Genomic DNA, 25,280 nt, shown 5'->3' on the forward strand with positions numbered 1-25,280 from the left:
CTGGGAAAAAAATGAAAAAGGCCAGGATGCCAAGTAAATATAAGACGTGGGCGCTCAGCTCAAAGGACGCCATGTTAGCCATGTTGTTCTAGTTTCCCACATTTCCTCTTTTATCTATTCTTGCAGCATCTTGTTCGTTTACTTGGATCTTTCCAAGGGAATCAAGATGGGGAGGCGATCGATTTCCACAACAAAAAGTGGAAAGTTCATGAATCCCACTGATCAAGCAAGTAAGTTTGCAAATTAAATCTGCCGCTCAATCGTGTTTTGCTAAACAGCCACTTTCCTTGCAGTTTTCGTGATCGAGACGAAATTAAGCCTATATGTCTGAACATAAATTCCTCCTTTCTCTCTTTATTTGTTTTAAGGAAAGGAAGCAAGAAAGAGAGAGCTGAAAAAGGTATTTATGATAAAGATACATGCGACTCCATAGCTAAATTACCTGTTAATTTTATAGAATGCACGTTTCCTTCCTGTTTCCCTCTGCTAAGGCTTAGCAGGCGTGGCTTAGTAAGCCCGAGCCCGAGCCCATAGGGCGAGTGCAATTTGTAATCTTCGAAAAAATTACAAGTGCTTATTTATTCCAAATTGCACAAGAAAAATCATGTGATGATAATTACTTAATAATAATTATACATGATAAAATTGGAGATGGCTAAGCAGAAGAAACGCACACATATCACACAATCAGGGAAAAATCGCGTCATCCAGGGCTTGTGTTTGATTTCAAAACAAAATATTTGATTTCCTAATTCAAATTATTTTATATTTTTTTTCTAAACCAATCAAAATACATTTGTAATTGCATTGTGTTACAACTACAGTGCAGATGTTACATGTCTTTGCACCGTTACAGCAAGCCTGCACTGCTTTTTAGCCAATCAGAATTGGGTAATTTTTCATGCATACACGTAGTAGTATAGTTATATACAATAGGTGATTATTGAAAATTCTGTTTACTGATTTACAATCACCTAGGCATTTTTTTTTTCAAAATGACAACGAGCTGGAGGTGCCATTTTGTCTGGTTTCGTCTTTAATTTTATACTGCGCTTTTGTTCGCTGTCTTTCAACTCTGACAGGTGAAGAAATTAATTACTGTTTTAAAGAAAATGCATATTTTTGAAATAACCACCTATGTAATATTAGTAAATTACACACTAAACAATATTCACCTCAGGCTAGGTGACTAGTTAAGACTATGCTCTAAGAAATGTTTTACAGCCCAAAGCTCTAAAATTTTGAAATCTACATGTAGGGTGCCCAGCAGCTAATTTGTGTACAATTTAATTGTCGCCCGAAGACAAAAGTTAGTAGCCATGGGGCATGGGGCATTACTAGGGCAGTCAGCCCTGATATCGGTCACCTTGTCTTCCGGACATAATTTTAAAATATTTTAAAATAAATGTATTTATACCAAAAATTCGTAATCGTTAAAATGAGTGCTTAATACAATAATGCGTGGGGTGGAAGGACCGGTTACCATTCACACACATTGTTTAGCAATATAATTGGATTGCAGTTAGTTGTGGCAGTATGTTCCTTTACATTGTACTGTGTGCTTACGACAGTACTACATGTGACAGGCAAACTGTGCTGTTTCATGACTGCAACAAAAGTTATTATTCTCCATGACTGTATCATTACATGCACAGAAACGTGCAGTTTGTTGCATGCAGTTATTTTCTTACTCAGCCTCCAAGGACAGTCAGTATGTAGCATATTATGCAGTGCCTCACCCGTAAACATTATTATAGATAAGATGTAAAGTACATTACATGTATGTATATTGGTATTTTGAGCACTATTTAAAATGAAACAAGAACAGAATCGGGGATGATGTGATGTGAAATGTGGTTTGTCCTGTAAGTAGCATTCGTAGCATGTGCTTGTTCCAGTGTGCTCAAACTGGCATTGATGAGATCTTCTGCACTACGTGTCATGGCATATTTTTGTTCCCCTGGATGTGTAATTCTCTGTCTCTTTGTACAGAATAAGAAACAAAGGAAGATGGTACGTGAAGCTGTGTTGAAATCCAAAGACCCACGAAGAATTTTGGAAGAAATTGAGAAAATTGAAACTCTAGGTATGGACACACCCTGTATGTTTACACCTGTAAAGTACAATCTTTAGCTGAACCAAAAGGAAGAATTTGCATCAAAGTAGAGTTTTGAGGGACTGTCAAGTCAACTTACCTTTGCATGGTACTGTATGTGTAAATACAAAAAATATTCTTCTCCCACAAAGTAGGTACATGTAGGTAGGTAGGTATACTTTATTTAAATCAAAGAAACGTGCTAGCCCCAACAACACTCAGCTGGTTTCCATGGAGGGTGTGTTTGTACAGACATAAAAAGAGACTACATGTAGAACTAATAATACAAGATTAATAATATCTTAGGTCTAAAATTATAAAAATTCAACTATTATAAACTAAGTACACATTATAAACTAAGTACATGATTAATAATATGGGTCCATTGCTTACATGTAGCTTTAAAATTAATGTATATGTACATGTTGGTACAATGTAGGTTTCCAACATTGGCACTATGATGTCAAATGGCAACTCTGTAAAGTACTGGATCCAGTCTTCAGGGTCTTTATCTGTTCTATTCACTGTTATACAATTTTATTTATTTTCTTTATTTTTTTATTTATTAAAATGTTATTTTGTATGTTATTAGAAAATGATGCCGGCCCAGTGCCTCTTCCAAACGACAAAGCATTGAAGGAAAAGAAAAGGAAACTTAAAGAGACATTGGATAGGATGGTTAGCCTTCTGGTGAGTATTGTGGCCTCATTAAGTTTTCTCTATTGATGATTTACATGTGCAAAATACTGCAGTGGATATTTCTATGTTTATTAGTCCATTCACTCCTCAGGCACCCTAGGACACCCAGTTGATGACTAAAATCATCTGGCCTCACTGTAGAGTACAGTAGAATCTATTATTATAAGTCTCACTCTCAGAGGTCAATGGGTTAAGTAAATTTGTTGTTACTTTTCTTGTAATATTATGGTACATGTACATCTACTACAGGGTTCGACACCTGGCTACCTGCATTACTAGCCACCGGACTAGTGATTTCTAGAATTTACTAGCCCGAAGAAAAACTTGGTAGCCCGGATCAATTTCCCTCGAGGTCTACTTCAACTCCAAACACGCAAACCTTACTCTAAATTTATTGGCATTTTTTCTTCCATTGTGATAACAATGTGTTATTAAGGAAAAAGCTAAAAAAAAGTTCGTTTCACATTCACTTGTGCATGCGGCGAAGGCTAACCGTAGAATGCCAGTGCACAAGCCATGGGAAGCTCGCTTTCCACGATGGATTAAAAGTTCTCTTTCTCTGAGTGCTCTCATGATCTTACTGCTTCCCTGTCTACTCGTACTTTCAGTTTCGGCCGCTTTCCCCTTTTTACTTGGTGGCGCCTCGTAATTTGTCAAAAATCGCTGCATCTTCACAATCGCTTCAAGTAGGAAGCGATGGTGCGAGGCGATGTGCAAGGCATCACAACATTGGTAGGGAGAAGACTGAGGAAGACATTAACCATTAAGCTCAGAGTTTGAGAACTAGCGATGTTTACAAACGACACGCAAGATAAAAAAGACGCCAGAAGATGATAGATTTATGTTTTCTTTGTAAAATTATTGGTATTATTGTTACATTTTTACCCATTGACACCTAAACCGGCCTCAACCGGCAGCGCGCGAAGACCCCTGAAATACCTAAACCTGCCTCAACAGTCCGAACAAAATGGCGTCTTGATCAGAGTCGATCTTATGCCTCTACCCAGTCTCCCTTAGGAAATCTCTATTTTTTGTTGTTATGGAGATTTAGTAGGATAATTGACCAATCATTTGCCGTGTTGTGAGCATATTTTGACAGCTGATAAGAGACCTCACAAGGGCTGGCTTTTTGCCCTTTCGACCGCGCGATCAAATTACGCGGAGACAACAGCCGATGTGCCCAATGGGGATATTCATGCTTTTTTTTTTCGGATTCGGAGGATCTAGGGATCTAAGGGATCTTTTATGGTTTTCCTGTAAGAGGAGGGGATACTAGAGACAACAATTTTGATTTAGATGACTTTAAAAGTGACGAAGAAGACGGTGAAAACCAAGCGACCGATGATAAACATGAAGCTCGCTGGAATGATCAGGTCGATAATATTCAAATTCCAGATTTCGTAGCAGCTACTGCTCTTTATTTCGTTTTAGATAATCGTAATGAATTAAATATTTTTCTTAGTTTTCATAGGAGATGATCTATGGGAATTAATGGTAAACGAAACGAGTAGGTATGCCTGTCAAAAACTCTTAAAATCCCCGAGCGCATTGCCCTTTTTTCATGCAGTAAGCCGCGCAGAATTAAAGGCCTTCGTAGCAATTAACGTCATAATGGGCATTGATTAGCTCCCGAATTTAGCTTTATATTGATCAACCGATGGATTTTTTGCAAATAACAAGTCTTTTTTTTCCTAAAACAAATTTGTAATCGAAGGAATTTTCGCCTTCGGTATACCTCGGAAGATCGGTATCTTCAACAAATAAATCAATCCGATCGTGCGTTTATATATTCTGCAAATGCGAGAAAACTTCCAGCGATTTTCTCTGTTGTTTTTCTTGTGTTGTGTAAGTTATCTTTCAGTCAAAGTTTTCGAAAGAGCATTTTTGTACACAATTTGACCTTGTTTGTTCTCTCATGAAACATGATAGTGATCAATTAACTAAATTAATCTTGCGGTTTTGTGTATTTTGACAAGCAGAAAACACGTGGTGAAATTTTGTTCGGCAGTGGCGTTTTTTCCCTTTTTTTTGCACTTATACCTGCAAGAAAACAAAGCGATTGGAATAAATTTCAAACAATTTTTATCCATTGAGTGGTTAGACTTAACTGTAAATTGCATAAGGCATATTTTGAGTTATAATAAATATTTTTCAAGCGCTTTGTTTAGTTAGCGATCAAAAACTTTCTTGATTGCTTAACGCGCGCTGCTTCGAAAAATTCTACCTTTACATTTTCAGTTGTGCCTTGGGACGTGTTTTGAATCACTTTTTAGCAATATTTTTACATCATCTGGAAGTTCACTGTTTCTTCTTCAAGGTGAACTTAATTCTAGAACTCAGTATCTTGTGTACATTTACGGCGCATATGGTTTATTTTTAACGCTCGCTTTCCAATGCAAAACCTCGAAAATTTCCCAAGTTATCTTGCCCAACAAAACAGCGCACGCGAACGAATCATTGGGTTAAACTTTCTTGTTTTTTTAATCAACTGTGAACTTCAAACTAAAACTAATCATATCTAGTTTATTTCCATTTTACTACTAGCCAGCGGGCTATTAAACGGGGTTTTTTACTAGCCCGACAATATTTTTACTAGCCTCGGGCTACCGGGCTAGCGGAGATGTCGAACCCTGCTTATAGTACAGGGGCCGGTTGCTCGAAGCCTGGTTAGCGCTAACCATTGGTTAAGCGGTATCAAAACCTACAGGTTTGCATGGTATTTAATGCTGGTTAGCGCTAACCATGCTTCGAACAACCCAGGCCAGGTACAGATTCGGAAACATTTCTCAATAATAGCCGGTTTTTTTGTTATTGTTGTTTTTTTTTTTTTTTCACAGGATAAAGATGATCCTACTCATTCCAATCAATTGAAGCAGTAAGTCTTTCTACACATGAGACTGTATAGTTACGCATAAATCTGTTATACACAGTACAGTGAAAATAGTGGTTATAGAGTCCAGTACAGAAATTACTATTGAAACACAGCACTAGGATAATCTTTTGGAATGTATTATAAAAAGCTTGCTCATGCATTTCATGATTTACATGTCATGTACATGTATGATGTACTGTCTGGTCACTCTTGATGTTTTGAAAGTTCTCAAATTTTGAGAACTTTTAAACCAGCATGCATGTCCATAAATCGCGACTAATGCACTCGCGTTCTTATGATATCCCTTAAGTTACTAACCTTTTTAGCATTGCCAGGAAAAAAATTAATCCATGTAATGATATGAATCCTAAAGTCTCATGTTGTGATCAAGAATCACCTTACATTTGTACAGAATCATCCCCATAATTATCATTAATTTTATTTTCATATTAATTTACAATATTTCAACCACTTTGCAGATTGATTGCTGATAGTGATAGAAGACGTCTGCAGGCTCAAATGTCAGCTAATGGTAACTAATGAATAAAAAATTAATAAAATTAGTAAATAATATAAAACTCTGTCCACGCCAGCGCTTTCTTTTCCAAATAATTATTCACAACTCAGCATGGAAAAAAAGGCTCAGTCTGCAACCAATTATTCTTCTTTGATTTTTAGTATGTTTATGAGATTTGATGCTGAAAGTGAGGTGGGATGTGAGTTTGGTGCAGATGTTGTTGAACACAGAGTTAGAGGCTTTGTGTGAACGAGGGGAGTCTGAGGGTGAGGTAGATTTTGAGGTTGCTGAAGGTGATGTTGGAGAGAAGGAAGACATTGTGGTTGAGGCTATCAACAGAGGGGTCAAGGGGAAGCTGGATCATTTTGGTGTTGAGAGCGAGAAGTGGGCTGGAGGACAGAATGGTAAGGGGAAGGTGTGGCATGGATGGAGAGGTCAAAGTGGTTGTGGAGAAGTTGGTTACCTTTCTCGATGGTGATGGTCTAATTGTGGTAAGCAATGAGGTACAGAAGATGAGGGTAGTCTTTGGCAGTGAGGAGTGGGTTGAGGTTCCTGGTATGAAGGCTCAGGATACGAGAAAAGGGAATATAGAGATGAAGGTTGTGGAAGGGCTGATGCATAACCTTGTTGGCAGGAAAAAATGAGGGACAGGAAGGGTTGTCGGAAGAAGCACTTGAGATGAAGTGAAGATTAGTGTGGAGGACGTAGAAAATAAAATGCGAACAATGATGTAGATCCAAAGTGTGGAATGTGTGGCAAGGAGGTGGAGTCGGTTAAGCATGTGGAACAGTACTGTAAGTGGTTGTACTGGTTTGGTGCAGAAGGGTATCATAGGAGGCATTTTTGGATGTGTTTAAGAGAATACTGGGTCTCAGCTTTGTTGGAAAGAATGGAAGTGTGCTGATGTGTGGTACAAGGAGGTTCCAGATGAGGTTAGGATGTTGAAGGATGGGAATGTGGCGATCTGGTGGGATATGCAGGAATTATTATTATCATAATGATTATATTTGTTTGATCACTATGACTATGATCAACGTCTTGCATTTATAGCATCAGTATCAAACAATTTTACCTATTAAAACTAATGTGTATCAATGGGTTTTATTTCAGAGTTACGACAGAGAGCTCTTGCAGAGGTTGGTCCATGGATGATAATTATCCTTCCAAAGTGCCATGCATCTGAAATTTAGGCTCAGAAAAAATACATATCTTCAGCATTTTACTCTCATTTGTATAGGTAATCACATGATTTCGAGTGCAATTGGAATAAATGTACACAAACAACAATTATTGTATTCAAAGACAGAAAAATTAGGGTGAATGTAATTATTTTTTGTCTTAGAAAAAGCATTTTTTTAATTTATGGATACTTATAATTATTTTCCGTAGTTATTTGGCTATAAGCCGAGCTATTTTTTCAGAAATTTCAAAATGCATGAGAAAAATTATGTGATTACTTATTAATAATAAGCAGGCAAAGAAAGCCTGCCACGATTAAGCAGAAGCAACACACATGTATCATGTACATGTACATGTAAGCGCGGAAAAATTGTGCCATCCAGGGCTAGCATTTGATTGGCTACCTGTGGCTTTCCTTAGTCTTTGACCAATCTGAATGCTTGGTTTGTTACACTGTAATTTGTTTTGCACTGAAAACCTCTTTTCTGCACTGTCTTTATTACCTGAAAACTGCATTTCTCTTAGCCAATCAGAATGGAGAAATTACTTTATGTATACAGTACATGTATTTATTATTAGATTCCTAAACATTATTATTGTGATCTTTACAGGAGGCTCATGTGCCAGAAGACATTCCTTTACCACCTAATATTCCTTTACCACATGCAGGTAATAATTTATTGTTAATGTGACAGTCCCAAATTATTCAGAGTTCAAGAAACAATCATCTTGTCATGAATACAATGTAGCTTGCTTCAATTATAACTATGGAGGGCCATTGATACTTGACATTTAAGAAAATATTTAAATTTCCACTGAAGCTAATGCCTACATGTAGGAATAGAGGCCATACAAAGTGAGAGATATTGTACAGCTGTACATGTTAGTGTTGTACGGTGCAATGTAGAATGGTGTCACATGATTGTAATACATTGTACACATCATGTAGAATGACTGTCTGTTTTAACCACATTACAGTAATTGTAATATACCAGTACTGTTAACATCTACATGTACAAACAAGTTTGTGAAGACTAGTTGCCTTTGTCTTGCACAGGGTGTGCAAGTTAGGGAGGCTCTGTGCCAGTACTAAGTCTTTCTTTATCACCATTGTTTTGTATTTCAGGGATTTAATTCTGCTAAAAAATTAATGTTGATTGTCTTCAAACTAAAGGCTCAAAGCTTGATCCCCAAACAAGGCCGCTGCCTAACGGTTACCTGGGGCGTCTTATTTGCGAGCGTGGGCGACCAAATTTCTGAACGAGTAGCCCTGAAACAAGCGCCTAACTTATCACAAGGTGATTCATCCTCACGTTTAATTCATTAATTCTGGGCCCTTGAAAAAATGACTCAAGCTACAAATGGGGTCCGGAAAAATTTTCTTAGGCAGCAGCCTTGCTAGGGGATCAAAAAGATAAACAAAGCACCAAGGATTGAGTTTTGATTCTATCTAGAGTATTAAAGACTGTCAATTTTCAATTGTATTGTACCATGTACATTGTAGTTCCATGGCCTCAATAAGGTGTGCATAACTAGTTGACTTTTGCAAGTTTATAGAACTTTGTCCTTGTTCTTTCCCTTGTAGGAATGTTAATGCCAAGTGATATTCCACTTCCTGGACCACTTCCTGGACAAGTGTAAGTCACAGCACCGAAGCTGTCATTTTATTGTATGGCTGTATTTTCATATCTCTGCAATGATTATTGTTGTCTTGTTGAATCTTGAGCAAGTTGCCAGGCAACAGTATGAATCTTTAGGTGAAAACATTATTTGGGTTCATTTCATCCTGTTGTTTCCACTGGTTTTTCCCAGTTCATGAGTTATCAGTGCAATATAGGTCTGCCTCCTCTTCAAAGTGAGTCTAAGTGCAAAGTTTTTGTGATGGTAATTAGTTCTACATGTACCTTTTACATATGAGTGAAAACTAATTTTCATAAGAAAAACTTCACACTTAGACTCACTTTAAAGAGGAGACAGACATGAACTCGAAAATGGCCTATTTCCTCAGAATTTGTGCACAATCTTACCAACTTAATAATAACTGAAACGTGAAAAGGAAATGCATCTCTAAAGTTGAAGGGCCACACTGTAATATATGTACACGTGCATTTTTTCCCAGATCAATTTATACTGTGAACTGAACTTCACAGGCAAGGATCCTTAAAGGGTTTATGTCACGCAAAATGATGGAATTTCATGACACCCAAAACGCCCAAAAAGTAGACTGAAACATTGCAATAACCACTTTAAACTGTTGAACAACATAAAAGAAATACACCAAAAGGTTGAAACGGATTGCATTTGGGTAATCTTGAAAAAAGTTGACCCGACATCTTTCAAGTTTATGGCAGATCGCCTTGATAAACTTCGTTTTTGCTCAGAATCATCTTGTTTGTGATGTAACCATAATTTTATCAGTAAAGGAATTCCACATTACCATTTTTGAGTTTTAAACTCGTGAAATCTTAACTTGAGATTTCCCCTAAACACCCTAAAATAATGTGACATAGGCCCTTTAACTCACTACTACAGAAACAAACTTTTAAATTAAATTTAATGCCCATACAGTAGAATACATGTACATCTGGTTGAATCGGCCAATCAAAGAGATTTCAAAAAGTATGATAGTTAGACATGCACATATACAGCCCTGCATTCAAACAACAAACAAACAAACAAGTCTGCTTTCTTTGAATTTTTTTTTCAAACTGCGCTGTACTGTAAGATGTCATTTTTATTCTAGGCCTCTACCTCCTGGGTTAATCCCCCCTGGACCACCCCCTGGTCCTCCCCCAGGGCCTCCACCGACACCTGCTGCAGGGTTTGCCCCACCTGGCCCTCCTCCTGGACCACCGCCAGGTGTCCCACCCACGAGCAGTCCCCCACCCCTACCCCCAGGAACAGCAACCGATGATTCAGAGGATAAACCTTATGATGATGGTGACAGTGAGGGAAGCACTAGTGAATCGGGCGGAGAGCAGGAAGAGTATGATCCTGCTAAACCATTGGAAAGACTGGAAGGAGACAATGAGGGTCAGCATGGTGGCGACCGAGGTGATAACACTGATGAAGAGATGGACAGCGAAGGAGGTGAAATTTATAATGGTTGATTCATATTTAGCATCACATTTCACCAAAACAGCAATCGGCAAACAGCGGACTGATGCATGTCAAAAAGGCATCAATATTCTCTTTTCTTAGCTTGTCGACCTTTTTTGAGAAGTCGCCGATATCTTTACCAAACAGACAAAAGGGAGCTTTAGCAAGGGCCATGAAGACGGCTGCGAAAACGTTATTGTAATAGTTTTGCCATTATTCCAAGTCGTTCGTTATGGAAAGTGTGTATCAACTGTCCAGAAACAAAATTGGTATGAACGGTGTGGATCAATGTTTGGAGAGAAAATTTGAAATTCACCATCCGGTGCTGACGTTCTCCAAATAACCTCAAATTTGATCATTTCACGTCGTTGCCAGGACGAGGACGGCAAAGAGATGTACTGTATCACCAAAATGTGAAACGCAAGTGCAGGGCGTACGGAACCATTGTTTTTGCCCATTAAACCTTTTGTTTTGTGGCGATCTCGTAGCCGTCGTCGTCGTTCTTGCTTAAGCTCACTAATAACAGCTGAACAAGAGTCAAACAAGTCTCTGTAGTTTTTAGCATAACACAGAATTTCAGCCTGCCATTTGCCGTATTACATTGTAAATGAAATGCTAAATCTCTTTCATGTCAATGAACACGGGCTGATCCTCTTTTTATGAGAGATTTTTTTAGATAATTTGGGGCAACAGCAGAACTTTAATGAATTGAAGATGACAGCAGATAATTCAATGTGATTCCATCTTTTGGAATTTTCTTGATGGACACCTGCTTTTGCAATAGCAGTAGTTGTAACGCAATTGATTGGCACTTGAGTGTAGTTGGTGTCTTTGACTTTGCACTTGGGAAATAACCACAAGGACGTTTAGTCCTCAGTGTTTCTCAGTGGTCCTTTGTTGTGCACGAGATCTTCGTAAGCGCAAGCAAGGACTGCATTAAGGCATTTGGACGGGGCGTAACCAAACTCATTCCCTTTGTGCGGCAATGAAAGACCTAAGACACATTGAAGCGAGACACATTTTCCCTTCAATCGTAAATGGATTGAACACAGGAGTCGTATCATAATAGCACTCTTTTCAATTGACGTCACAATTTAGCGCCCAAGCACTCAGGGATTAATATGCGGACAAAAACAAACACATTTTTGCGATGTTTGTCCGCATTTCTATCCCATAATGCTTTGTAATAAGGCTTTACGATCTATTTCTGTACATGTACTTACATCCTAACTAAATTTTTATTGCCTGCTTTCAGAAGAGTATTGTAACGCTGTGATATGTCATAAAAACGTTAAAGTAAAATTACTGAGCTAGCAAAAGTTGGAAAAGAAAGTTTGAACCAATGCCAATGATTGATTCCTCTCTATCAGAAACGAAAGAGCGTCAAAGAACAGTGAGATTTGCTGATGAAGTTGAACAAAGCGGAGAGCAGTCATCGAAAGGTGCAAATACCTCTACAATTCAAGATTTTCTGCTTAAAATGGCTGGCCAACCTCTTCCAGAAAATCGGGTAAGACTACATGCCCTGTAGCCGTATTAAACAGAATCTATCCTGAATTTTTGTTCTCATGTGAAGTGGATAGAAAAGTGGCCTGTGGTCAAATCGACATGCATGAAACAAAGTGGTGTTTTGAAAAATTTTTTTTTTCCAAACCAATCTTTGTAGAATTATTTACTAAATTATACTGAGCCCGTGATGTTAAATATAGGGAGGGGTGAGTCGTAAGTTGTATGAACACTTGCGAGTCTTTTGGTCGCCTGGCAACATTGGTGGAGTCTCATATGGAAACACCTCGACCCAAAGTAGATTCTCCTTTTACCAAGGGTCAAGTGTCAGCTAAATAGGGTGTTAGTACGAGCAGATTGACTTGACGAGCTAATAAGAAGACAAGCAGTCTGTTATGGTTTGGTTTTTGTCTCGAAGTACGTTTTCTTTAATCTTAGAGAGAATCGGAGGATCAAGCCGACCAAACAAAGAAAGTTGCAACGCAGGGAGGTCAAGCTCAACCTCCTGGGCCTCCACCTGGTCCCCCTCCTGGTCAGCTTCCATTGGGAAGTCAACAACCAGGAGCTCTACCAATCCAGCCCAATTTCCCCATCAGACCACCACCAAGAATGTTCCCCCCTGGTCCCCCACCTGGAAGGCCACCCGGTCCACCCCCAGGAATGCCAGGTATGGTTCCTCCTGGTCCTCCACCGGGGTTACCTCCTAATATGATGGCACATGCCTTGGCAAGAGGAGCAAGACCTTTGATGCAGCAACCGATGCCGTTGCCCCCGGTCAGACCAGGCATGCGTCCTCCTGTGCCGCCCCCTGGCATGGTTCCGCCTCCACCTCACGGTGCTGTTTTATCTGCCCCTCCGACGTTCATCAGTAAACCTCCCATGGCTAATCCGACAGCTGATGGTGGAAAAGGTGGGTTTGATAGGTTTTATTTATTTTACTTTATTTTACTTTAGTTTATTATATTTTATTAGCTTCGAGCAAAAGATGCTACGTGCATCATACTCAAAGGGGATGTGTCATGTTATTTTAGGGTCCTTAGGGGAAATCGTGAGTTTATCCCGAGCTCAAAAATGGTAAAGTGGAATTCCTTTACGATAAAATTATCCTTACATCACAAACAAGATGATTCCGAGCAAAAACGACCTTTGTCCACACGAATTAAAAAACGTCAGGTCGATTTTTTTTTCAAGATTACGCAAATGCAATCAGTTTCAATCTTGTCCATTTGTGTCCATTCATGCTTCTCTTTCCTTTTGTTGTATTTATTTTATGTTCAACGGTTTTAAGTGGTTATTGCAATATTTCATTCTACTTTTTGGGCATTTTGGGTGTCATTGAAAATACACAATCTTGTGCGACCCCCCTTTAAGGACAGCAAATTGATATAGGGACACCGCAACAGCACACGCCAATTGCCTCGGAAACCTGTGCAAACCCAGGCTGGCATTTTTTCCGTCAAGAAAGCCTTTGCCTTGTACTTTTATGCTGAAGGAAAGCAAAAGTCTATATGTAGCAACTTTGGAGGTGGCAAATCTTGCGGAAACCTTTTTTTGATCAGAAAATAGACTGCAATTTAAGTTTCCCGTAATCCAGGGTTGGCTTAATCATCACGCTTGGAACAACCGGGCCTCGGTTTGTTCAACTTGGATAAAACTTAATTCACGTGATCTGAAGTTTTCAACGACTGACAATTCGCCCAAGTCGTCACAATTCGCTTGGAAGGATAGCTTAAAAGGTTTTGCCCTTGTGTATACTTGAAAATGGGAAAAATAGGAGATTTCATATTTCTGACATGCTAATCGCAAAGTCCCCCGGTTCGCCTTGAAAAGGCATCTGTGGAGGCCTGTGGTAGCTGCTGCTTACAGCCAGCTGAAATGACAATTTTATTTGAGGAAGAAAACAGGAGTATTCAGGGTCGAAAACGAAAAAAACTCTGCTCAGTTACGGCGTTAAGGAGTTCTTTTATCATAACGTCGTTCCTGCCGATAGCATTTTCATTTCTTTTTTTTTTTATCGTAGAAATTTAGCTGTCGACAATTTTAAGGCTTAAATTTTCAGTTTTCCACAGCTTTGTACGTGTTCCTTAATTAAAGAGAGAAATAAACAAGATTGAGATTATCCTTTTTGCTTGCCAAGTAGCTGTCTGTCGTTTCACGTTAGCATCAAGCGCGAACATCAATTCCTGTATTGCAGTTCAAAGTTTGAACCACCGAGACAATCCAACCTGTGAGATGTGAATGGGTAGCTGGGTTCATGTGCGCCAGGCCTCATTCCATTGCCGAAAAAAGACTGGGTCGAGCGTGAAGCGCAACATAATCGCGGCGGCTATCTTGTTTGGTCACACCCTGAGACCTCAGCCTAAGAGTATAAAGTGAGAGGCAAGCAATACTGTAAAGAGCAATTTTCAAAGTTATTCCGCGCGATATCGAAGGATGTTGAGATTTTACCCATAACTCCACTGGCATTCGAAGCTCTAGCTTGAAATTAGTCCCAACAAGATGGCGCCACATGCTTCAGTTTTGGCAGAGTGAAATCAGTATGATGCGCGATCCATTTTCTTTTTTTTTTCTTTTTGAGGTCAGTGGTTCGTTCTCTACTCTGCTCCGAGACTTTTTCTCCGAATACTCCGGTTTTTCCCTCCCTTTTCTCGTCTATTTTAAATTAATTAGATTTGCAATCTTCATGATTAGCAGAACACTTAAACTTAATCGGCCATAGAAGCTTGAGAGACTTTGATAAGGTGTTAGTAGGTTGGAATTTTCGCAGTCTCGAGCAAGAACTTTTCTCTAACATAAGCCGTTTAATTACCCTTCACAGGTGCAACGATAAGCAAAGAAGCGACTGCGACTATCAGCGCCAAGCCACAATTACGGAACACTCAAGCAGAATTAACTAAACTTGTCCCGACTGCACTTCGAGTCAAACGAGATCAGCCCAAGAACAAGGCGAAGCTTCGACCGAGTGGAGCTGGGCATGAGACCGTTGACAGCATACCGCAACAAGTATCACAGCCTAGAGTGGCTGAAACCGCGACCAAAGACGATGCCTACGCGCTTTTTATGAAGGAAATGCAAGGGCTTTTGTAAAGTTTGCATTTGAAACAATTTTCTACCTTTGCGTTCGCCATATTTCGTCGTTAAATTCTTTTCGATCTTTCTTTCTGTAATCTTAACTGTTTTAAAGAAGGATAAACCGGCGTTCAACACAACTGAAAGCGTATATTTTCAGCGGCTGGTCGCTATGAAAATGTACTGAAGCCCAACATTCATCGAAAGTGAATGAGATAAAAAGGAGGTCACACCATTCGATCAAAATGTGAGCGCTGCTATGTTCTGAATAAGACATTTTTGAGGATGCATGTGACGTTCTTTGCGGACTGTTCTGGAATATTAATTTTTAATAACCGTCCTCTCTTGTGGATTTATTGTGAGTAAGGGTTTTTAGTGGGGTTACGTCACGGTATTTTGGGGAAACATTTTACAAATCACAAGTGCTGAACTCCGAAATAGTAATGTGGAATTCCTGTACCTTTATCCACGCGAGTTGTTGAAAACGTGAAAAAGGTTGGCCTCACGTTATTGGAAGTTCCATTCTATTTTATAAACGTCCTGCCTGTCATCAAATTACCACAAATTGCGTGACACAGCCCTTGATTCACTTTTAGGCAGAGAAAGCTGGGAAGAGGACGCTTACGACCCGAATCTCCCCAACCTTGATCAAGGCAAGAGGGGCTTTTCTGTGTAAAGACTTTAACAAAGCGGATCATGATAATCAAGTACATTAAAGGGAAAACAACTAACACCACATGGCGCATCTGGCCAATCATGTTTGTTTTTCTCATAAAAGATTAAATAGTAAATTTCCGAGTCTGCCTCTTCTTCAAAGCGAGTCTAAGTGCGAAGTTTTTGTGATGGTAATTAGTTATACGTAACATATGAATAAAAACTAATTTTCGTAAAGTGCGAAGTTTTTCTTATGAAAATAAGTTTTCGTTCATATGTTAAGTAGAACTAATTACCATCATAAAAACGTCGCACTTAGACTCCCTTTGAAGACAGTAAGAGGAGACAGACATGAACTCGGAAATGTCCTATAGATCGTTTTCACGTGACGTCATCATTTTCTAAAATCCAAAACTAAAGAGCCACGAAAGTTTTTATCCTCATCAGGCATAAGAGGCGTTAAATTTGTATCCATTTGCAATTTTAAAGCTCAATAGCGTGCTTCGTTTGAAAACCAGAGCATTTTGAATTGCTGAGTTATAGCGGTGCGTGACACGAGGCGACGATCGAGTTTATTGAGAAATATATATTTATCTCATGGTTTTGAGCCTTTTTAGAATTTAAAGCATTAGGAAAAGTGCTTAGGTAAATAGCTGTCTGTTCAGTACAGATGATCACTCGCCTAGATAGCCAAAGTAAGTAACAGATGTTGACACTATTTTCTGGCCGCCATATTGGTGCACCACAGATGTGCACCAACATGGCGTTTTCATACTGGGCTCTGTAAATTTCTGCGAACATTTCGACGAATATCTGAAGTTTGGTGAAACGCACGGGCCTAAGACTTGGAGAAGTGTCTTCTTCATTCTTGACTTTTTCCACTGGATGGTTTTCGATTTATTTTTTTATTGCGTGACAGTGAAAATGATCTATTTCATCTCTTGTAAGAAAAACGCGAAACTAAAGTTTAACACATGATTGGCCAGATGCGTCTGACATCTTGAATAACAAGTGTGCTATGGTATACATAGTGAGAGATTTAATATGTAGCCGTGAAAGTTTCGTTTGGGGCTTCACGCTAGGAAGTATAGAAATATACATTTAGGGCGCGGATTAGACGGTATTCGTGTTCTTTTGGGACCTATTCCGTTTTCGGAATGAACGAATACTATTCCGTTCATACTGCTCCCGATAGCAGAATGACCAGAATACCGTTCCCTCTGAATAGGCAGAACATGCGTTCTTTTGGGAAAATTTTGGCGGGAAATGATACGCAGCCAGCCGGTCGCCCGGCAGCTTGAAAATTGTAAAAATTTGAATGGAAAAGCGATCCAAAATGTATACCGTAGATGCAGGTGTGCTTGACCTCTGTTCTTTTTCTTTACCGGTGCTAGAACAAGAAGAGCTATACGTTTGTGTTATTTAACAAAAAGTGCCCTTGCCTGGGCCAAAAGAGATGACGTTGGCATTAATTGGTTTCCTCGACAAACCCTTGTATCAGAACATATTTACGCCGCCGTCCTGCACTACGCGAAGCACCCACAAGTACAAAGAATTATTCGCAATCTTACCCATCAAAGTTTTTAGCAAATGAAGCAGACCGAAAACTCGAGGAAACCGGCAAAAAAACTGGTACTTATTGCCATATTTCAACATTTCGTGTTCCAAACTTTCGGGAAACCTATTTCAGCCGTCATGCCAACGCAACTGGCGCATGCACAGATACAAAAGTTCCCGGGTCACCTTCGCTAATAGTATTTCGTTTTCAGAATATGCGTTCTTTTGCGAGTTGATTTTCCACGAATTCTGTTATTCCTAATCCGGAATGAGAATAGCCAGGATTCTCCCAAAAGAATGCACCCTAAGTGAGATCCAAATCCGAAATTTACTCCCTTAAATCCCCACCCCTTTCATATCTTCCACCCCCTTCCTCTCCCGGGCTTTCCAACTGCTTAAGTTCCTGAAGTTGCTCAACTAACCGCAATGATCTTTCCATCTTTGATTTCGTTCTATTCCACAGTATATGAAACTTCATATATTCTAAAAAAAGTCATTTTGTTCACCTCGTACAGGATAAACTTGAACTCGCAAACTCTCAACTTTTAAAATTAGTTATAAGAATTGGGGGTGGAAGCGGAATACTTGGATCTCAGTAATTCATCATTCCTTCCATTTTCTCCGAGTTATTTGATATTATTCACTACTAAACTTTGTTCGTCATTTTCCCGTCTTCCTTGTTCTTTAACGGAAACCGTAAAATTCTTTATTCCGGATGTTCTAACGCTAAAGATCTCTTAATTTCTTTTTTTAAAGCCGTGCACGTGTTTTATTATTCATTATTCCGCTTCCATCCCAGAATAAGAACTCTAAGAAGACCAATGGCATTTTTAATTTGGCCCAAGAAGTATTTGACAAACACAAGGTCTCAAAATTTAATTTCATGGAAGCTAGCGAACATTCTAGTGGAAACGACGAACGATTACTTTCTTCACAGCGGACTTTGCTAAATCCATGAAAAACCCGTGACGCTGAGGTTTGCAAATGATCGTCACAGAAATGTCACGCGATATGAAGTGGTGTACCTCAGCTGGAGCATGCATGTTGTGCCGACTGATCAATCGCATGTTGTTCACTTGCTGTTTACAGCGAAAGAAGAATTAAGGTTTGGCCAGCAAGTAAACATGTCAGTGATAAAAACTCCGGAAAAAATAAGGTATGCACCAGTATTCCGCAACAGAATGTAAGCTGAAGTCCTAATTCTCTTTACTTCGTGAAAAAACTGTATGGTCCAGAAACGATTTGAAAAATATCAACCAAACGATTTAAGTCATTTGCACTCCAAATCGTGATAGATACCCCTATAATACTCAGGCCCGTAACCAGGATTTTATGTGGGGAGGGGGGGGGGGGGGGGTGGGTTTGCTAACGAGGCCAAAGTGGACCATTTTTTAGGAAAGTAGCAATACATAAAAAATTGTAACGGCAAAGTACACGGTAGGGACTGAGTATTTTACCACAATTACTGCTAATCTCGCAATCTGATTGGCTAATTTGCCGTTGTCGATAAGAGTCCATACCACACTGCTCGCGTCGATTCAGCTCGCGCTCTAAAAAAAACATTGCTTTGACGTTGATATTGTGGTAAAAAACAAATAGAAATATGGTTTAGCGTGGTCTGTACTCTTATCGACGACGAATACGCCTCATTACTCTTTTCCCAAACATTTTTTCTTATTGTTTCTGCATGTTGATGGGTGTTGAGGCTTAAGTAAGCACTATTTGAGATGCTACTTACACATAACTGCATAAACTAGACACTTTGGTAAAAAAAAGGTAATGTGGTTACAAGTAACAAAGGTCAAGTAGCCTTTGTGGAACTGGATCTTATTACGGCCAAATTTCGAGACGAAGAGCACGCCATAGGGATCACAAAAGGCACGTGTCAGCGTGGTCGAGAATGCTCAGCATAAATTTCCGGTGGTTTCCGTCGTTGCCGAAGGTGAAAGTTGAGTTTATTTTAAATTTCTCGCGGGATCTTGGAGCTTCAAAGTGACGATTTCCAGGATCCCGCTTCATACTAACGTCAAATCCCGCGTCCCGTTCATAAATGCAATCTTGAATCCCGCTCCCATATTTCTTTAGAATCCCGAATCGGGCTTTCATCAGATACACTGTTGTTCGCTCCTCAGGCAGTCAAACATAACCAAACAATTCATTAAGAAGAAGCCTTAGGAGAATTGCACACTGGCAAAAGAATGTCTGCAAAGTGTTTGTGGCAAGGTTCTACTGTAATACAGGTAATCAAAGGGATATAGGCAAAGATCAGTCTATGTCATTCTGGGAAAATGCCAGACAAACTTTGTGCAGCAAATGGTGCTTAAGTTATAGAATGAACTATCCTAACCTGTATCAAGAAAATAAAAACTGAGGGGATAATCAAAATACAGAGGAAAAAGATCTTGTTTCCTGCTACAATTTTTCTTTTCAGATGATACACACCTCTAACTTTCAATGTATTTTGAGGCACTGCAAAGGAGACCCCACTCTGGATCAGAATTTAATGCTGTTGAGCGTGAACCAGTGTTGCCAAACAATAAAACGTTTTTGCACGTGATTATGACTCACATTGTACAGTGTGATCATATAGTATACTCACAGTATAATTTATTACAAGCAAGCAACTCTCTCTCTCTCTGGTACCACACTATATTTTAAAACATATCAAATGCTGGAAATATTTTAGTGGAAAAAACTGTATCACTGAGCAGATGATTCTGCCAGCCACACATTTTGAAAACAAAAATATGGTTTTACCAAACAAGTTGATAGCAGTTGAATTGCCATTGTGAAAGAGACTAAATGCCTGACATTTTTATTAGCCCTCTGCTTCATTGATAGCAACACTAATAGTTTAACATTTTGTTAACCATTCCCTTTCATTAACATTTAGAGCATTAGCCTCAAGGGCCCTAAAGGCTAATGATGAATTTTAATAATAGTTTGGAGAAAAAAATTATCTTGTTTTCTTGTTGTTGCTGACACATTTTTTCTCAAAACAGATTTGAAAATTTCACCCAAGCCAGGCTCAACGCATCTAATACTGCTGAAACTCTTTGACATTTTGAGAATTAGCCTAGGGCCCGGGCTCTCACTAAAAACGCCATTCATTTATTGTTTTCACAATAGCAATTCAACCTTTATCACCTAGTTTGATAAAACTAAATGTTTGTGTTTCACACCGCAACTATGAAGCACCAGAGTTTCTCTAGAAACTAAACCCTTCATTCAAAAGTTTATTTCAAGAGTTTCCTTTTAAAAAGCATTTTAAAGATAGGTTTGTGTCATCCACAAATAAATGATGGAGTTAAAATAGAACAGTGGAACCAGCTAAGGTAGTCTCCTTTTATTGTCTCAAAATATCAAAAGGGGAATTAGACAGCAAGAGGGTAATATTTTCACAAAGACCACAGATTCACTCTATAAATCAGATAGTTGATTTGGTGGAAATTGGGCACAATTTTTGTGGGAAAATAACCAAAATTCGCTCAGGATGGTGTTTTTGCCAGAGCTCTTGATTTTTCCTTCACACTCAAATCAACTCAGTTTGCTTGTTGTGATTGCATCCACTTGCCAGTCACTGACAGAGTCTGGAAAAATAAATTTCCTAAAGGTGTAGTATGTGATCTTGGGAACAGGGATGCCAATTATCTTCACGTTTCCCATCTGCCTTTCAAATAACTGATTTTCATTTTCTGTTGCTTTACACAAGAAGGCGACCTGAATCAAGACAACTTTTCCTCTTCCATTTTCCACCAAGCCAAGTTGTACTTTTTGTATGTTAGCCGACAATACTTCTTCCTTTCTAACCACAGGTCCTACCCTCTGACTGTGTATTTTGTTTCTAAAATCACTTAGAAGATTTTCTGAGAGAACTCCTTCCATCTCATCCGAATTTCCTTTGGCTAGTTGTTCAGATACCACACACAAAGCCTGCTTTGCTCCTCGTAGAAACTCACGCTCATCAAATTCACGATCAATAAAGGATTTAAGGAACCACAGATTGACAGTCTTTGAAAGCCATCCAAAAGGTCCTTGCGTAATAGTGACACTGGCAGCCTTGATTTCACTTTGATTGTCATTCCGACCTTTATCAGAGCAAAACGTTCTTGTATTGAGGCAAGATAGTGAAGGCGAAAAGTTGGAGGGTCGAAATATTGTCCTGGTTTTCGATAAAGGCGCTTGTGAGTCAATAAAGGCATTAGTTAGGCAACGAATTGGAAAGGAATGGTAACGGCGAAAACACGATTGAACCGCCATCTTGAAATGTAATAAGACCTGGTCGCTCAGCAAAGTCTCGCGTGACAAGAGTTAGGGAGGCTTGGTCGCTTGGAAGTGTTACAACCTGTGAGGCAATTTGTAAGGGTGCCTGCGGGTCCTTAGATGTTGTCATGCCAACGGTTAGCACTGCTCAATGATTCTCGAAAATTCATTTTGTGGAAAATATCTTAAAGCTAATTCGATCACCTAATATCCTCCACCCTCCCGAGAAAGCTTGCTAGCAGGCTATCTCCATACAAACCAGGAGATTTCCTACGATGAGGTTTAGGCACTTTAGAATGACATACGATAATACGCCAACATTGACATATGCAAACACGATATCTTTTCACTTTTCAAATTCTCGTCGGTCGAATATCTGGCCAACAAAGAAAGTTTCTTTTGGAATTCGGAACTGTCAATAGATCACATATTTGAAGACATATCATATCAACGCGCAATTCTTGGTATTTTCCATTTAACATCATTATTTTCAATATTTTGACCGGTCGAAAAGAAAATTTATCCAACGCACTGATTCGCCGGAGCCTCACTTTATAAGACTAAAGTTTGACATTTCTTGGGTGAAGTTGACTACTTCGGGAAGTCACCTCACCTACGTAGGCGAGTTCGGAAGCAGGCGAGTTGCCCGAATACCCCTGGGAGAAACCAAGGCTTGTTGGATCTCCCTCTTTAAATAAAGTTATCGCATCGAAGAAATGTTCGAGTACCACTTAATCGAGTCTTGCTTTTCGACACAGTCGTTATAAAGGCGGCTGTTTATTCGGAGCAACACTTAGCATCAAAGTTTTACTAGACTGAAGGATCTACTAAAGGTGACTACAGTAAAGGTCCACAACTACTGGTTTGCACCGCACAAAAAAGTCCTACTCCTATCTTTTCATACCAAGACAAAATCAGTGCGTTTGTGAAGGACTGCTTATTGGGCAACACGCATTCGAATAAGGAAAGCAATATTACCCAAGAGATTTTAATCAAATGCATTCCAACTGATTTATCCCATAATGCTAGCGTTATCTCATCATCACCTCCCTACTAGTAGAGATCTCTTTTCTTTTGCGTTCACTAGGCTGACGACTAAGGAAAAAAAGAGGAAAGACCTCTGTCATGGGTCGAGACTCACTTTGATGAAACCGCCGTTCGTAACCTCCAAAGGCGTACTCGTCAGCCTAACGAACGCAAAAGGAAAAGATCCCTCTGCTCAGTAGCAGGGAAATCGTCACTGACATTTGCCACTAATCGTGCATTGATTTGGCTTGCCACTCTATCACATAGCCTAGTCGAGATTAGTGAGGTGACTGACTGAGTTGGTGATGTCAGTTTCGTGAAACGCGTCACAACTGTAACCAAACACTTGATTTGCTTCTGAAGCATGCAGCTTCTGTGCTTTTACGCGAGTAATCTGGCTCACTTTTTTATCTATATTTGTTTCGAAACACAGGTATGATGTGTGTGAATGTAAGAACCATGGACGTGGATAATCAAAACGCTTTCGTTTCTAACACCGTGTATATAGAGACTTAGACTATACAGGATTAACCATCAGAATGGGAAGAGCCAAAACGTTTTTACTTCTCATGTGGAAGAACGCTGTCCTTTTGAAGAGAGGTCCAACAAGAACTTTGTTTCACATTGCACTGCCTCTCGTTTTTATGATAATCCTTGTCCTTCTGCAAACAACCGTTATCAAAACTGGATCGAAAGTCAACTTCAGTTACCAGTATCCTGCATTTGAAGTAAATCAACTACCAGCCGAACTATCAAACTTCGGTCTCATTGGTTTTGCGCCTAACACCTGTCAGGCCAAACAAGTTGTGGACTTGGTAAAAAAACAGCTCTTGCTAACAAATTCTATTGGATTTGAAAATGAAGAAAGCATGGTTCAAGCTTTAACAGCGAGAGATGTCTCACACGTTCTTCATAACAATACCAAAGATGTGAAATCATTTTTCCTCGGAGGAATTGTGTTCGATGAGAGCCTGAATCACCAAGATGTCAGTTACAAAATTCGATTAAGCTCTGACAGAAGAGCAAATTTTACGGAGAGAGAAAACCTAGGGGATCCCTCTGCAGAGTGGAACACGCAACGCACTTTTCGTGTCTCGGAGACTTGGAAACCAACTAATAAGCATGCCCATGTTACACATGGTGGGCCGCCATATTATTTTGAAGAAGGATTCTTGGCAATCCAACATGCAGTGAATATTGCCATCATGAAACACAAGGGAAAGATCCACCAACCGAATGCAACAGTGGCTGTGAAGAGGTTTCCCAACATTAGGAACAGTTATGAAAATAGTGTCGCATTGGACTCTTTCTTCGGAGCGCTGTTTCTCATATTTACTACGTTAATTATGTTGAACATTATTCTTGATATTGTTGCTGAAAAGGAGGAAAAGGTGAAGGTGAGGAATTTAAATACCATTGCTTTTAATATTGTGTTTGGGCAGAGAATAGGACAGATTTATCTTTAAAATAACCTGGGATCGGTACACCAGGTCCACCAGTCGGCAAAACCCTACTTTACATAGAAAACGCCGACGAAATCCTATGTGGGGCCACCAAAAACTAGGTTAAGCTTTCTGTACGTGCGCAGAACAATGTGAAAATGAGCTATCTCTAAACCGAGGAACAGGGAAAGCGGAATCACTAAACAGGGAACTTTTAAAAGGGAACCTCCAAAACGGGAATCTCTAAAATCTTTAAAGTATAGGAAATCTCAAAAGTGGGGAGTTTCTAAAATGGGGATCTTTAAAGTACATGAGGGTTTCTAAAATGGGGAATCTTAAAAAGGGATAATTATTCGAGATCTGATCTACCACAGAATTTTTAAATGTCATTTTAAAAAAAATCATTGTATAAGGGAGTCTCGAGGTCACCTCTCGTTAATAAACTCCCTTAGCAGTATATTACAGAAGCAAAAAATGTAAAATACGTCGTTAGAGATTTTCTATTTTGGAGATGCCCTGTTTTAGAGATTTCACACTTCAGAGTTTCCCGCGTTTAGCAATTCCTCTTTTTTTAAGTTCAGGATTCCTTATGTTTTAGATGCCCCGTTCTTCAGAGATTCTACGGTCCCCGTTCCCAATTCCCTGATGCCTGTTTATCACTTCCGTTCCTGTGTAAAGTAACTTGTTCCAAATGTGAGATAACGTGATTGCCTCTGATTGGTGAAAAATTAAAGTAGCCCGAGATTTTTAACTAGTCCTTTGGCAAAGCAATGTAAAATCAAAGAATTTGTAAAACATTCTGCAATGCAAAGTAATGTAAAACACTCTGCAATGCAAAGTAATGTAAGGGAAAGAATGCAAGAATGCGCCATCGTGTACCGGTGGTTCAGTTGTTTGAGCATCGGGCTGCCATGCGGGAGGTTGCATTGCGGGCTGGAACCCCGGCCGGATCAACACTCAGAATCTTAAATAACTGAGGAGAATGTGCTACCTTTGTAATCTCATCTGCAAATTGTTGGACTTTCAAGTCTTCTCGGATAAGGACTATAAACCATAGGTCTAGTCTCACAAATATCTTTTATGTTCGAAAGTTCCCTGTGGGACGTTAAAGAATCCACACACTATTCGAAAAAAGTAAGGGATGGAATCCGTGGTGTTGTGGCTGTCCTGTTATCTCCAGCAGAAGTGGCCGGTTTGGCATTGATGTCTCTAAAAAGGCTTGCGGTGTACGAGGCCACCTAAGCAGAAACAGCCATAAGTCAAAATGGACTTTGCCGAGTGCTGAAACATGTAGATGTAGAA

The 25,280-nt window shown here is 39.5% G+C and overlaps 3 protein-coding genes across 4 annotated transcripts in view; 2 read left to right on the forward strand and 1 right to left on the reverse strand.

Moving 5' to 3' along the window:
- Window positions 1-47: 47 nt before the first annotated feature.
- LOC138059755 (WW domain-binding protein 11-like) lies at window positions 48-15,376 on the forward strand. The gene is made up of 13 exons (XM_068905363.1): window positions 48-230; window positions 369-400; window positions 1,993-2,086; window positions 2,688-2,785; window positions 5,632-5,669; window positions 6,146-6,198; window positions 7,294-7,319; window positions 7,974-8,031; window positions 8,948-8,999; window positions 10,106-10,452; window positions 11,832-11,971; window positions 12,406-12,877; window positions 14,786-15,376. Exons 1-13 carry the CDS (start codon window positions 167-169, stop codon window positions 15,052-15,054), a joined length of 1,743 nt encoding a protein of 580 aa, XP_068761464.1. The 5' UTR covers window positions 48-166; the 3' UTR covers window positions 15,055-15,376.
- A 2,901-nt stretch (window positions 15,377-18,277) lies between these two features.
- The window catches only part of LOC138058994 (phospholipid-transporting ATPase ABCA3-like), a 29,497-nt gene continuing 22,494 nt past the window's right edge, over window positions 18,278-25,280 (forward strand). The window contains exons 1-3 of one of the 2 annotated variants that reach the window (XM_068904480.1): window positions 18,278-18,403; window positions 19,380-19,487; window positions 22,970-23,933. In XM_068904480.1, coding sequence (XP_068760581.1) covers window positions 23,076-23,933 — 858 coding nt within the window. In that variant the 5' untranslated portion in view covers window positions 18,278-18,403; window positions 19,380-19,487; window positions 22,970-23,075. The remainder of the gene's footprint in view (window positions 18,404-19,379; window positions 19,488-22,969; window positions 23,934-25,280) is intronic. The other variant, XM_068904481.1, reaches the window with a different exon arrangement.
- On the reverse strand, window positions 20,471-21,523 carry LOC138058995 (m-AAA protease-interacting protein 1, mitochondrial-like). The gene has a single exon (XM_068904482.1). The coding sequence runs from the start codon at window positions 21,505-21,507 to the stop codon at window positions 20,785-20,787; it is 723 nt and encodes a 240-aa protein (XP_068760583.1). The 5' UTR covers window positions 21,508-21,523; the 3' UTR covers window positions 20,471-20,784.

This window comes from Montipora capricornis, chromosome 8 (genome assembly GCF_036669925.1).
Source record: "Montipora capricornis isolate CH-2021 chromosome 8, ASM3666992v2, whole genome shotgun sequence".
Classification (NCBI taxonomy): Eukaryota; Metazoa; Cnidaria; class Anthozoa; order Scleractinia; family Acroporidae; genus Montipora; species Montipora capricornis.

Excerpts from the sequence above, each read along its gene's own strand:
- LOC138058995 (XM_068904482.1), bottom strand. The coding sequence starts at position 21,507 with ATGGCGGTTCAATCGTGTTTTCGCCGTTACCATTCCTTTCCAATTCGT.
- LOC138059755 (XM_068905363.1), top strand. The coding sequence starts at position 167 with ATGGGGAGGCGATCGATTTCCACAACAAAAAGTGGAAAGTTCATGAAT. Across the intron at positions 10,453-11,831 it reads AGAGATGGACAGCGAAGGAG|AAACGAAAGAGCGTCAAAGA; the intron begins GTGAAATTTATA and ends CCTCTCTATCAG. Across the intron at positions 12,878-14,785 it reads GACAGCTGATGGTGGAAAAG|GTGCAACGATAAGCAAAGAA; the intron begins GTGGGTTTGATA and ends TACCCTTCACAG.